Source organism: Cryptomeria japonica, chromosome 5 (genome assembly GCF_030272615.1).
Source record: "Cryptomeria japonica chromosome 5, Sugi_1.0, whole genome shotgun sequence".
NCBI lineage: Eukaryota > Viridiplantae > Streptophyta > Pinopsida > Cupressales > Cupressaceae > Cryptomeria > Cryptomeria japonica.
This window is the reverse complement of record NC_081409.1, coordinates 587,194,834-587,209,971: the sequence shown is the minus strand read 5'-3', so window position 1 is coordinate 587,209,971 and position 15,138 is coordinate 587,194,834. Positions and strand designations below refer to the sequence as shown.

Below are 15,138 nucleotides of genomic sequence, written 5' to 3'. Positions count from 1 at the left end.
TTTCTTAATAATATTATTTGGCAAATATAAGTCCTAATTAATGCTTATTTAATATTGTCGGTTTGTCCTTGCAGGTTTTACATCAGGATGAAACTCCCTTACTCTACAGCTTGGTTTTTGGGGAGGGTGTTGTGAATGATGCAACATCTGTAGTGCTTTTCAGAGCCGTTCAAAAGTTTAGTGTTACAGAAGCTGAGGGCCTGACAGTACTACACATAGGAGCTGATTTTCTATACCTTTTTTTCACTAGTACAATACTTGGAGTTGCGGTATAATTATCTATGTCATCCTTGTATTGGGAATTAGATGTAAATTTTTTTTTGTATTTATCAGAGGTACACCTAGTAAATTTATTTATGTGCATTAACAATGAACATTACTTTGTGCAATTCTGTATTTTTCTCTCTGCAACAAAAAGACTTCAGTTTTAAAAAAAAAAAATCATAATTATTGATTCATATTGTGTGGGAAAAATCAACATGACAGTTTCTCTTTATGTTTTTATTGAGCCTTGTGAGGAGGATGCTACAAGTTGCTGTAGCCTGCAACCACTTGGAGCATCCTACAAAGAAGTCTGTAGGATAGCGAGTTGCTATCTTGGATTGTTAAATATTTAATATTTTTGGAACTATTCTGAGTGTGCAATTTTTTTATTTTGTTTGTTTACCATTTTCTTCTTGTACTTTTTGTATTTGCTTCATTTACTGTTTTTTACATAATTTAAGTTCATATAGGTTAATTTTGGTGCTCCTTTACTATAACTTTTTTCTGAATTGAAGCTTGCAATTTTGAACTTTCCAGACTGGGCTTTTGACCGCTTATGCTATAAAGAGCTTGTACTTTGGAAGGTAAGATTATTTAATTATGATTTTTTGTATTTTTGTATTTTTTCTTTTTTTTAATTAATAATATGTAGCTGTGGTTGATTCTCTATTCTATTTTTCTTTGATTTTGCAACTTCTTTTGATTTATCAAGATTTTTGATGCAGGCATTCAACAGATCGTGAAATTGCACTTATGGCATTAATGGCCTATTTGTCATATATGTTAGCAGAGGTGAGAATAGCTAATACATTAACAGCTTTAGGAAGTTAATAATTCAGGTGTAATTTTAATCTGGAGCAGTTAGAACAGAATCTTTGTATTGTGAAAAAAATCTATTTTATTTTTTTTCTTAGTTATATATAATTTTTTCCACAAGTTCTTCCTTCACTATATATTGTTGTCTGCAGCTTTTACTCCTCAGTGGTATTCTTACTGTTTTCTTCTGTGGAATCGTCATGTCACATTACACCTGGCATAATGTGACTGAGAGCTCTCGAATCACAACAAAGTAAGTGTCAATATTGAATACTTCATAATTGGATTTGGATGCCATTATTGTACAACAGTAGAAATTGGAGCCCATTGTTTGTTTTTAATTTTTTTTTTGCCAATTCATCGTACTTTTCATCAATGTCAACTTGATTGGTAAATATACACAACACTTTCGATCCTAGGTGAGCCAATAATAATGCCTCTCAAGTTCTCCAGATCACACCAAGCAAAATTCAATGAATCCCATTTTCCAGGTGGAAGATATAGCTGTAGCTTCATTTTGTAGATGATGCCCATAAATGGCTTCTTTGTTACATTGATTTCTCTTGCTCTAGGCTGGATTATAACTTTGTATCCATGTTCAATCCTATGAGATTTCCATACTAAACTTGTCTCCACTTTCATTGTCATATCTTCCAACCGATCACTTTAGTGCCGACTCTCATATTTTCTACACATCCTTGACAAGCCATCATGTTGGCATACCATGATTAGCTATGATTCCTTGATAGGGTCCTTGTTAACTTTGAGTAACCTTTTTCATTCTACACGAGAGTGAGAGAAATGCGACTTCCAATGAGTATTCCTCTCTTGGTAGTTGCTTTAATTTGTTGCTAGTAGGCTTATACCCCCTCAATTGGATGAACTTTTGCTTAATATTTTGGGCTCTAGATAATCAATGGCAAAGGTGATCAACTTGTTTGCAAGTTCGATGCCTTCCCTTTAGCAATATTGTACTCTTAAAGAGTTTAGCAATGCAAGCTTTGTAACATCTACCCAATAATCACTAACAAAATATGGTGATTAATGAGCATAGTAAATTTAATCTAGAGTCAAGAGTCAAATACTGGACTATTTTTTTCTCTCTTTCTTATCGTATATAAAGTGATTCCACAATCATAACAACTTGTACAAATCCATTTACTTTATAACTATAAACTCAATCATTATATGTTACAAATGCAAGTACACACACCTTGAATTCAATTTGATGAGATATGCAACAAATCAAATGATAGCAGCCATTCCTTTCATAAAAATTCAAAGTTATTGTAGTGTAAATGTTTAAGATAAATAAATTTGTAAGAGTCATCTACTCATCTCAATCAGTGAGATAAGATAAACATTATGTTATCATTTGCATTACTAAATCTTTGTCGTTTGAGAGAGAGAGAGAGAGAGAGAGAGAGAGAGAGAGAGAGAGAGAGAGATCATGGTGATATCCACCCGACCGCGAAGTAGTAGCTTCCCTGTGCTACTCCACTAGGAAAGCCTGACCATCACAAAGGATCTAGCAGTATGTGGCCAACATGCATGATGGAATCAAATTCACTATGTGAGTTATTGACAATTAGCATACCTATGCTCATGCATCACATGTCTAATACGTTTGTCCATTGTTAACATATCATGGAAGAGATCATAAATCCAACAAGGTAATGCACTTATGCATGGAAATCAACGACATTCAATGTTTACAGCATAGCATATCTCAATCATCTCACAATGATGCCTTCACATTCTATAAGATGGATAAACAATAACCAAAAGACAAAGCCCATATTGTTAGTTCAATAATATAATTTCAGGGTAATGACATTTGTTAAATAGTATGCCTAGAAGGCTACTCCATAACCCATATGTTCCCTAAATCTACTCACTACTAGTTGATTTAGGAAACAAGGGTCTTACTTCCTTGTTAATATCCAAGTCTAAAACCCTTCTAGAATCTAATGAAAGGTTATTAAATTCACCCATATTCATCATAGTATACTCACTAATGATGATAATGATTGTTAAATTTGCATACTTGAGGCATATAAATCAATTCACAGCAGACAGGACAGCATTTAAAAGGGCATAACTTTTATGCCCCTTGGCCAAATTTAGAACTTCGACACGTTCTGAAAAGGGAAAGGAGCAAAGAGAAAAACCTAGAAAGCATTTGGCAAGTAACTCAAAAACATGCATGCAGTTTTCTTTGCAACGCAGTTCACTGGCTTACCCAAAACAGCAGTTTGACCACATGACAGTCTGAACTAAGTTTGTATTTATAAATACAATTTGGAGATGGTCTTAGAAAGTCATCTAGGAATAGATATGTTGGGGCTTGCTCCTTAAACCTTAGATTATTTAGTAATTTAATGAGCAATTGAAATTATCTATTATATAGCCACATAATAGATTTCTGGCTTTGGAAGGAGGATGAGGATGATTTATAATAACAAACAGCAGAGTTATGCTTTCAGTCTACAATCAGGAAGTATTACCAAAAAAAAAAAGTCACCACTCATATTATTCACTCAGAGAAATCCAACTTACAAATTCCACATTCTATGGTAGAAAATAAACACCTAACCAGCCTTTATGATACTTCAGAGACTAAGCATTTACCAACACATTTCCACATTATGTGATGCGAAATAAATATTTCAAACAGCCTTGATGAGGCTTCAGAGATTTACCACTTACCATGAAGAATTACTGCCCTTGCAAATAACCTATCAAATATGAGGCTAGCACTCAAATCCATGAGTTTAAACTAAATAACTGGATGCCAAGGTTTAACTAATGCACTTACCTTAGTAGGTTATAGATTTAAGTGCCTAAATTATAAACTAGATGGCTATCAATTACTATAAGCAAGATAGTATGAATACGGAGGGGATTAGCTAACATGATAGAAAACATTGTGGGGCACCAAGAGAAAAAAGAATCAGCTTATTCAATCAAGTGACACTTCAGGGACATTAAATATTTGGTGGACAGTAATCAAGCTTGGGAAATTATAAATGCGAGTGTGAACTACATTCCTATCACATTTCACACTTACTTGAGACTTGTGAAATCATGTTACAATAGATCTTTAACTAAGAGCTACCGAGTCCATTTGTAGAGGATCATGTCTCTTATGCAAAAGAACATAAGACCATATTGAAGGAGGTGATAGAACTTCTACTGCAATCATCATTAGAATTTTTTCTTACAATCCATTATATAGAGTACTTACTAATACTTTACCTAGCAATAATGAAGACCAAATCTTTTATTGGCAAGTGTGCTAATCATAGCACCAAACTCTAGTATCCCAAGAAAGAACATGCTTGAAAACTCTGAGAAAGGAAATTAAAGATGATATTCATTATGATATGGAAGGTGTAATGTCCCCTTCTTCACAGTGATTAGTTCAGTTGGTCGTTAGCCTATTTTAAAGGCCCGTAGGCTAGTTGGGAGCCGAAATTAGGGTTTCCTATTTTCTAGGAGGATTATTTGGTGTTTTCAGGGGTTGCATGTGGGAGTTTGACAGTTTGGATTCTGGATTCTTTTTGGGTTTTCAGAGAGCTTCAAGATGGTTCGACATGCATTTGCATCGGGTGACTTTTTCCGGACTTATTATTTTTTAGTAAGTGCGAGGACTGCTTAGAATGTAGTTAAAATCACTTTGGAAACACTTACTATTTTTAGCAATATGCTATTTTTAGTAAATACTATTTTTAGCAGGATGTCATCAGGCCTGTTTAGATGGCTATTTTCGGCAGGTCAGTTTGAGCAGTTGGTCTTCCAAGCATTTTATGGTGCTATTCTTGGCAAGGGTTCTTCAACTCAATTCGATGACTATTTCTGGCAGGGCAATTTTCTCAGCTTGTTTCCCCATATCCTTGGAGCTTGTTTTGGCAGGTTCAGTATTTGATGAAAAATGGTGTTTAAAATTAAATTATAACTTAAGGCAAAGGTTGGACAATATATTTTAAATGGATTGCTTAAGTTATATTGATATCTAAGTCATTTCCTTAATTATATACTGGGCGATTTATTGTTGAGGAAAAATACTTTATAAAGTGAAATATTAATAAGGCAAGGTGGACACCTTATGGAGAAATAAGTGAATTTTATAATATATTTCACTTATCTACCTTGGATGCCACATTATGATTTTATTGTCATTTTTATAAAGTATATTTGCTCCTATGAGAAGGTCAATTTGGAGAAAGGAGAAATGAAATGTAATTTCAAAATAATGTGAAGTGAATGTGCATTTGGGTTTGACGTTTATTTGGAGGGAATGTGAATTTGAATTTGGAGACACAAAGTCTATAAATAAGAGTGTTGGCCTCTTGTTTTTGGTATCCAAGAATTTTTATAATGAAATGCTGTCGAAATGCAGAGTGAAAGCTTCGGGGAACGCTTACCTCTTAGCCATAGCTTGATTTCTTGCTTGCAATATAGCAACTAGTCGAGCCAGAGACTACTCTTCATTCAGAGGAGTGGATTGAAGATAATGTTGCAGATTTATATATTAGATATTTTTTTGGGGAGTATTGTAGTGTGTTCTTGTTGCTAGTCGTGGAGTGTGCTGAAGTGGATTTTGGGTCGCAGGTCTTAGTGTGTCACTCTCCTCGTTTTGGGTATTTCATCTATCTTTCTTTATGGTTTAGGCGATTCTTTTGCAAGTTTATAGAGCTTAAAATGGTGTTTTGGATTTTATTTTTGCAAAATCGTACCTTAGCTGGCCGTACCATGTGGTTGAGCGCTTTGGAATGCGTGCATAAATTATTGGGGTCGGTTTTCTATGTTTTGTTGTCTTAGGAATGATCGCCTACCTCCTAGTGATCATTTGCTTTCTGTTTCGTGTCATTTGGTTAAGAATTGGGTGAGTTGCGAGTGTTTTAATGGGATTTGGTGTTGCTGGTCTGTGTGTTTTCAGCATGCTGGGAGTATATCAGAATTAGAGTGTTTGGTGTTTTGATTTGGTTTTGGGGTGGGCGAGTTCATTGGTGTGAAGAGAAACGACTTGGTTTCATTTGCAGCTGTTGGTCATGTTATTGCATTTGGTTCATCACTCTTCTTTGCTATGATTCATATTGTAATGCTGGTAGTAGTACTAACAATAGTTTCTATTGTTTTTTCTTGTCCCACCGCATAAGTGGAAGAGGCTGGCCTTGCCGCCTATCTTTGGAATAGTGATTTCCCTTAAATTGTAATCCATATTGTGCGAGTCCATTAGTGTGTGCGAGTTCATTGGTGTGATTTCCCTTAAATTGTAATCCATATCGTTCATTTATGTAAATGATTTTGTTTAATGTCTTGCTTAACATTTTCTTATATTGTAAATTATTTTTCTACATCTTTGAATTAATATATGTGGATTAAGTTGCTAATTTGTATTTTTCTTTGATTTTCGATGCAGGCATACATTTGCAACTCTGTCTTTCATTTCAGAAACATTCATATTTCTTTATGTAGGGATGGATGCATTGGATATGGAAAAGTGGAGAATGTCAAAGTCAAGGTGTGTTTTGTTTTTACTATGTTTCATCATATTAAACTTTGTATCGTGGCAAAGTCAAGGTTCTTACAAATTATTATATACATAAGCATATATACTTTTTAATTTTATAATGTATCGTGTAAGTTTCTAAAAGTGTTTGGATTTCCATTAAAGTTAAATAGTGCATTATTGGATTTAGCTCTGATAGAAAATAACAAATAAATAGACTTTTATCCCTTTGTTTAGAGTTGTAGACCATACAATCATTGAATTTCTGTTATCTATATTCAGTACTAACAGTATGGAACATTTTTCCATTCTATAGATTATGTTTATAGTAATGATAATTTATATTTTAATTTATTTGCATAACTAGTCAGCAATGCTAGGGTTAAATTGGGCTGTACCTCACAGAAATCACTTAACCATATTCAAACTGGAAAGAAAGGGAAATGCAAAAACATGGTGTAAGAACATTGCTTTTTTGAGGGCATTAAAGCAACAAAGTTCTCTCCCACACAGTTGAAATGCTCAAATTGAAAGCACTATATGTCTAGAATTACTTTTTTCTTTTCTTGAGTTGTTTTTATCAAGTAGTTCCATATGATAGGTTACCTTTTGATTTGAAAAATAAAGCAGTTTAGGAGCACCATACATTTATGATATAAATGATTCATTCACAGACAAATTCAGCCAGATTTATGTTATACATAGTATAATATTGATCCCAGCATGAGGTTTACTGTAAGTCTTTGAACATTTGCTGCTTGTAAATTTCTTTTTTAATTAAATTTATTATATGGCTTGTTGTAAATTGTGAACAAAGATATTCTAGAAAATCAAGGAAGTTAACAATATGCTTGAAATTACCATGGAGGCTATCTACCAAGTCTTCTAGCTCAACTGGTCTAGATAGTCTAAAAGACACACATATAAATGTATTTTGCATGAAGAAGACAGTAATAAGCTCAGTTTGCAGTCTAATGAATTTAAAGAAAAAATTACAATAAAGAGCCATAAGCATTTTTTCCAAGATGCTTTTGTTCATTTTTCGTATTTTTGGTTTGTGTATTTCACTATGAGTTTTTCAAGAATCAGGGAACTGACATTTCTTTCATTCTACATAACATTGCTAGTTGTGGACTAGGTTGGTGTTTGCATTTGTAGCCATGCAATTTATTTAATGGCTGTCAAGTTTGGGTAAGATAGGTATTAAGGGCTTGTAAAGTTAGAGATGACAAATTGGAAGGATAGTTTAGAGACTCTAGAACATCTTTGTTTTGAATTTTCTACGAATAAGACTTTCAAACATCTTATTGTGTTTTCTCTTCTTTTGCAGCCCTGGAACATTCATTGGAATCTTTTCTTCAGTCATGTTACTAGTTCTACTTGGAAGAGCTGCTTTTGTTTTTCCTCTCTCTGCTTTATCCAATTATCTGCAAAGGGGTACTCGAAATACAAGGATTACATTGAAACACCAGGTAATATTCCCTAAAGAAGTTTGTTTCTTTATATATTTTCATGGAAATATTAATTTTTGTACAAGAAAACCTTTTCGGAAGTATTTTCATAGGAGTCTTATTTGTTTCTTTCAATGTTTTGGATGAGCTTGTTATCCCGAAATTAAACCTTTCTGAAACTATTTTCAGAAAAGTGATATTCATTTCTTACAATGTTTTGCATGGGCTTGTTATTCCTGAATTTGTTTACACAAATTGGTTAGGGGCAGCATGTAAGACAATGAGATTTTTGACCTATGTGTGGTTGTAGATGTATTTTGGCACAATCCTCACATCTTCCACCACATTCTTCACCCAACCAAGTTTCCTTATATCGTCAAGGAGAAGGTCAATGTAGTGGGCAACAAAAGGGCTCCAAAATAGCATAGGGTTCCTTGCCTCCATAAGTCAAACAGATACCATATGTAGCTGCACTATTCTTGACATTCTCTCCTCCCACCTCCATTACTACCTCATTCAACAAGTTGCACAAGGTATTGACAATTTTGATTTCATTGGAAGCATCAATTGACTTTAAGAACACTAGTAGACTGGACTGAGATGGATTATCATTTAGTTGCTTTCTATTGCTATTTGTGGTGTATGTGTGTGCATGGCTCATATTCCTTTGATGATTTTGACTTTTGTTCCTCGTGGTATGGTTGAACTTTGTGACTCAATAGATAAGGCACTTGTCATGGATGTAATGATCTGCCATGCACCTAAAATAAGAACATTTTACACTAGTAGATTAGGAATAGGAAGTAGTTTATATGCATTTGAGGACTCAATATTCCAACTAGGGAAAACATCCTTAGTAATCCATAACTGTATTTATCTTTAAAGAGTTATGTTTTGCATACGCACACCCTGTTGTTATTTAGTGGTGTGCTTATCAGCTCCATAAAGAGGTTACAGTTGTAGGTTAGTCCTTGACCTAGTTATAGCTTTTGGGTTTAGGCATACACTAGGTATACTATTGCAGCAATTTATCCATTTGTCCAGGAAGCCCCATTGGGCCTACTTGAGTCCAAAGTAAATTGGTTTGTTGCTCTGATGACACCTCAGAGAATAGTTTGGTTTCAGGGGACTTAAAACTTTGAGCACGAACATTTTTGACTATGTATGTTTGTCATTTTTCAGGTAGTTATAGGATTTGGCATATGGTTATGTTCTGCTTGGCAACCCTGGGGCTTTTTAAATAAACTTGCATAGTCAGGGAAAGTCAGTCGATCCTTTGCTGATCACCTTTGGTCTACTTTTGAAAGAACAATGTGTGAGTAGAGATATATTTAATTACTCTATCTATTCATTATTTCAAGTATTAGTTTTATCAGAAGGAAGAGTAAACACTACTCTTCTAGTGTTCCTAGGGATTTCCATTCCCATTCTATTTCTCTTAGGTGTGGTTCACTTACTTTCTCCTATTTCGACCTTTATCCTTCTTCCATTTGACCATTATTGCCAATTTCTCTTGTTTCCTATTGCAAATCCTTATTTACACAAGCTTGAGCTTTTGGAAGAAAATGTAATTTCTTAAGATCTCCATCAAACTAATTCACCTAATCTTTTCATTCTGCAAGCCCCCTTTTAAATAAGAATAATTATTAGTCACTATTATTAAGAGCTTGACAACTAAATTTATTTACAAATTTAATCATGTCAATTTCAAATTTAAATTCCATTCAACACCAAATCAAGTGTGCATTCTATATGTGAATGTATGACTAACATCAATTTCCCACCATTTATCTATGAATACAAATTTTCATTTGCTGTATTATTCATCCTTGGATGCTTCTAAAGAGGTTTCTTTCAGGACTGTTTTCTCAAGGATATGGAATTCTCTCCAACTAAGCTTTTGCATCATTCACATTACTTAGATGTTTTGACATCTGTGATTAAGTTCACCAATGTCCTAGCAAGATTTGATAGGTGCATGATCTGTATGAATTTTCTTATAACTGCATCAATGTAACTAGTTTAACATAGAAACCTTGAAATGCATAATTTGCATTGAATGATAACAGAAACATTCATTTCAATATCTTAATTTATGTGCTGCTGTCATAATTTAAAACCCCAAAAAATAAGTTTCTAATTCTAGAAATATTATTCAATTTCTAAGGAGAAGGATTCATTTATTTCATTTCATATACTGTCTTAATTAGGTAGTTATATGGTGGGCTGGTTTAATGCGAGGAGCTGTTTCTATTGCCTTGGCATTCAACCAGGTCAGTGAAAATGTCAAGCATTGTGCCCATGAGCATTTAATATTTGAAAATTTTCTTTTGGATAAAATTAATTACTTGCATGTGTCATGGATCTTTTGCAGTTTGCAACTTCTGGAATTTCATGGAATCCCACGGATGCCACAATGATCACAAGTACGATCATTGTGGTACTATTTAGCACAGTGGTATGTGGAATTCATCCTTATTTCTAATTCCTTTAGATGAATCTGATGGAACTTTGGGGTATGCATGATTATTCCATATCCTATGACTGTTACTTTGAGTTTAAATTTCACTTGCTTAGTTCTGGCATATCATCTTTATTCAAGATTACCCTATTCATACTAAACTAGTAAAGAAACTATAACCTACTTATTGGTGGTCATATCCTAGGATAAGATTTAATTGCTTATTTCATTAAGAGGGAAAGACAAGAATGTTGAGACATGGACCAGCTAGGACTCGAACCTAGGACCTTCCATACGCTGCTGGAGTGCTCTACCACTGAGCTACTGGCCCCTCTTGGACCAGTCCATCGTCGGTCCGGGTGTGGCTTATTTCCAACACCAACATCCCCCCTTAAGCCACACCTCTCATGTGCTTGGGGCTCCTAGCCTGGACCTGGCTCTGATACCATGTTGAGACATGGACCAGCTAGGACTCGAACCTAGGACCTTCCATACGCTGCTGGAGTGCTCTACCACTGAGCTACTGGCTCCTCTTGGACCAGTCCATCATCGGTCCGGGTGTGGCTTATTTCCAACACCAACAAAGAAAACCAGGTATTAATCATTTTATGTTCCCCAATTAAAATTGAAACTATTAGAATTGAAAGGTGATATTACCCGTGGTACTAGGGAACTGTATCCTAATGTTGGGAAATGGTCTTGTGGGGCAAGAGACTAGTGACTTGAGACTTCATTCTGAAGACTTGGGAAATTCTACACCTCCTCAATGCCCCTAAAAAGTAAAAAAAGGCATGCCCCCGTGATATCTCATTTATTGATCCAACAACACAGATGATCTATCATCCAGAAACACACACTTCTACTCTTAGAGAAATATATGAGACATTTGATAACATGTCATGTGAAACTGAGAACTGGAATTCATGAGAGAGAATCAAATGATATAGCTCTATTGTGGGAGGATTGGACCTGCCATTAAGTGTAAGTGGGCTTTATGGACACACATTTGCACATGGAAGCCCATACATTGAACTCATACCGCCATTTAAATAGGCCTGTGAATGTGATTTCCATTTGGGATCATTGATCTGTGCTTGGCTGGGTATAGCAAATACAAGTACAAATACAAAATACATTAGGCACTGAACCTGTATCAAGATGAATGGTAACTAGTTGGTTTTTGATGGGACCCCCAATTGCAAAGAGTGGGAAGAGGAAGAATTGCTTTTGATGATAATTGGTTAAATCCTTTTCTAATGCCATTGACATGATGCATACTAAGGAGGGGTTGAAGTAGCAGAATCAGTTTATCTTGTTTGCAGAACCCAGTGGCCCTTCTGACAAACAAGCACAGGTAACAACATAAAAGGTTTGTCACAAAGAAACTTGAAGGAATTTTGGGGGATGAACATCAAGAAAACCTCAGAACCTGACATTTTGCTATTGGTTGCGATCTTGGGTTGCCAGTTCATCTGCAGCCAAGAGGAACAGGTTCATTGATATCTTCATTCAGTTGATCTAAAGGAGATGATGATGATATTTCCATGTATGATATTGGACCTTGATGGAGTTTTCAAGTATGTGGAAGCTGAGGATAAAGCGGTAGTAATAACACAAATGCAAGCCATTAGACAAGCTTGCTCCATGCTTATCTTAGTATTTGCAGGATGGACTTATTTACTATTTCTTACTAAGTCTATAAAAAGTTACTACTTTTTTTATGTATAGTATTTCAATTATCCTATATGACTTATGATGTTATGATAGACATGATATATGATAGACAATATAAATATTTCGATGCACAGTCTCATCATCATGGTTATCAATTTGCAAATGTCATGTGATGACCATATTATAAATTTTTGCTTCACTTTGAATCATCAATTAGATTTGACAGATGAGTTGGTGAAGTTAGAACTAGGATTTGATGCATATGCCATTTTTAGTTGTATGATGATTTGATCATACTTCTCTCTTGAATTTGGCATTTACTATTATAATATTTAATTATATTTTAGTCACCTATATTTAATTCCTTGTTTAATGGTCATTTAGCTTTTTAGTTTTTAGCTCATTAAGTTTAAACTATTGCTTCTTTATTAAAGACGCATAGTTAGCTTTTATCTAATTAGCTTTTAAGCTTTATTTAGTATTTAGCTTTTTAGTCATTCACTTTAATGATTTGTTTTTTTAGTAGAACATCGTCTTGTAAACTCTATATATACATTTGTATATCATTCAAATAATCTATCCAATTATTTTCATGGTATCAGAGCATGAAAATTAAAATTTTTTGAAAGGTTTCTTAAGTGAAAAATTTCGTAAGTTTTTTTAAGAGATTTTTTCAAAGTCTCTTTTCTTGGGCGAAATTTTTTGCAGAGTAGGGTTCATTTTTTTCTTGGCTAGGGTTTTTGCAGGTCAAGCACAAAATATTTTTGCAGATTTTTGTAAGGTCGTTTTTATTTTTAACCCAACTAGGTTTTTTTCGGGCAACTGTTTCCTGAGCCGAGGGTTTTCTGCAAGTCGCGGGTTTTTTTTTTGTTCGTTGTCTTTTGAAAATAGTGGGCTTCATTCTGCAAAGTTTGCATTTTTTTGCAATACGATTTTACTTTGTTTTGCGCACAAAATTCGTGACCCGCGGTTTCTTCTGGAGCCATACTTTGACGGCAGTGAGTTTTCTTTTCCGATTTTCCTTTTTTTTTTGCAGGATTTTATGTGCTCATGATTTCCTGAACATCGCGATTTTGTCTTTTGCATGCTCAGCACAGTCGTGGCTAGGGTTTTGGCATTGCTGATGACATAGGGTAAAGCCCTATTTTTTAAAACTTTTCTCTAACAAAAAAGAAATCTTTTTTTTACTGTTTAAGAAAAAAAAACAAATCAGAGGTATTTCTTTCTACAAATTATTATTTTTTTCTGATTATTTTTAGGAAAATTATAGATTTTCAATTTGCAGAAAATTTCAATTTCTAGGTTTTTCATCAAACCTCAAAATTTGTGCATTGGGATTCATGCCAAGAATTCCACTCCAGGGTTTCAATTTTTTTTGCAGTTGCTTCTATTCTGATTTTTTAATCAGATTCTTCTGTCTCTTGCTTTCACTCAGTTGACCTCGTTCAACCTCGGTTTCCATGATGGCATCTTTGACCAACATCATGTTGAAACACAATCAGAAGTTCAACGGCCACAACTACAACACCTAGAAACAGCGCAGGCTTACCATTTTTGAGTATCCTTGCCTTGATCAAATATTTTTGGGCAAGGAATCTTGTCCTACAACAACAGGTGATGATCAAGACAAACATGATGTGAAGAATCGAGAGGCTATCATGCTTATCAAACTCTGCGTCACATATGATCAACTCCCTCGGGTGCCTTCAGGTAAAACAACTAAAGAGATTTGGGATCTCTTGAAGGATCTTCATGAAACGTCTGACAGGAGCTGAGCTTTCTTTTTGAAGAATATGTTGTTTTCTATCATGATGGATGAAAAGACTTCTATCCAGGCACATATTACGAAGATAAAGGACATCCATGACTAGTTGCAAGCTATTGGCCGCACCATGGCTAAAGAGGATATGGTAGTGATCACGTTGAAAAGCCTTCCCAGATCCTAAAAGCATTTCATTGATACACTCAATATCACTTCTACTAGTGTTGATTTGAAGTTTCTTGATCTTTGCACAAAGCTTTTACAATAGGATCAGTGGAAGCAACAATTCGTCAGCAGCGCTAGTTCGTCCACTGAACAGGCTTTCACAGCCTCAGCTTTGAATAAGAACAAGGGTAAATCTCCATCCTTCTAGTATAAAGGACAAGGTCAAGGTCAACCTCAGCAGTCTTCGAAGAAAAAGAGCTTATAGTGTTCCTACTGTCATATATATGGCCATTTGGTGAAAGATTGCAGGAAATTGATAGCATCCCAACAATCCGAACAAAGAGGGTCCAAGCAGAAAGCCAATTCTGCTAAGCATCTTGATCAGAAGGAATCTGCCTTCTAAGCATTCATAGCACAAACCCCATCTGATGATGTTCAATCATCAGCCTGGTACATTGACTCTGGAGCCTCTCGACATTTCACACATCATTGGGATTGGTTTACAGAGTACATGCCTTTCACTAATTCAGTGATCTTTGGTGGAGGCGAAGAGTATACTATTGTCGGCAAGGGCAACATTCAAATTTCATCTGGTGGGAGGGATTTGATATTCCTAAATATATACTTTGCACCTAGTATGAAGCTCAATCTACTGTCAGTCAGTTAGATTATGCAACATTCACCACAATTGGATGACATCTTTGGGTTGCACAAGTGCAACATTGTTGATAGGGAGACTCACACTACAGTTGCAGTTGGCATTGAGGATCATGGTCTTTATAGACTTGTTGTTCTATTGGTTCTCAAGAGCTTGCCATGGCAACTAAGAGTACTTCCATCAACACTCCTTGGCATCAATGATATGAGCATTTGAAGGTCCACTATCTCTCAGTTCGAGAGGATCTAGTTGCAGGATTACCTGAGATTCAAACTCAGAATCATGGAGTTTGCAGAGCATGTCAAGATGGAAAGCAGCATAAGATTCCGTTTTCAGATGGAGACTCTTAGAGAGCATCCAAGGTCTTGCAAC

General features: G+C 35.1%; 1 protein-coding gene and 1 long non-coding RNA gene across 2 annotated transcripts in view; one reads left to right on the top strand and one right to left on the bottom strand.

Annotated features, from left to right (window-relative positions):
• The window catches only part of LOC131029529 (uncharacterized), a 168,758-nt gene that overhangs the window by 92,300 nt on the left and 61,320 nt on the right, over window positions 1-15,138 (bottom strand). The gene's annotated exons all lie outside the window — the stretch shown is intronic.
• Window positions 1-15,138, top strand: part of LOC131029528 (sodium/hydrogen exchanger 4) — a 121,582-nt gene that overhangs the window by 47,024 nt on the left and 59,420 nt on the right. The window contains exons 6-13 of the mRNA XM_057960033.2: window positions 75-269; window positions 802-848; window positions 990-1,056; window positions 1,233-1,333; window positions 6,506-6,607; window positions 7,926-8,067; window positions 10,257-10,319; window positions 10,421-10,504. Of these exons, the coding sequence (XP_057816016.2) occupies window positions 75-269; window positions 802-848; window positions 990-1,056; window positions 1,233-1,333; window positions 6,506-6,607; window positions 7,926-8,067; window positions 10,257-10,319; window positions 10,421-10,504 (801 nt within the window). The remainder of the gene's footprint in view (window positions 1-74; window positions 270-801; window positions 849-989; window positions 1,057-1,232; window positions 1,334-6,505; window positions 6,608-7,925; window positions 8,068-10,256; window positions 10,320-10,420; window positions 10,505-15,138) is intronic.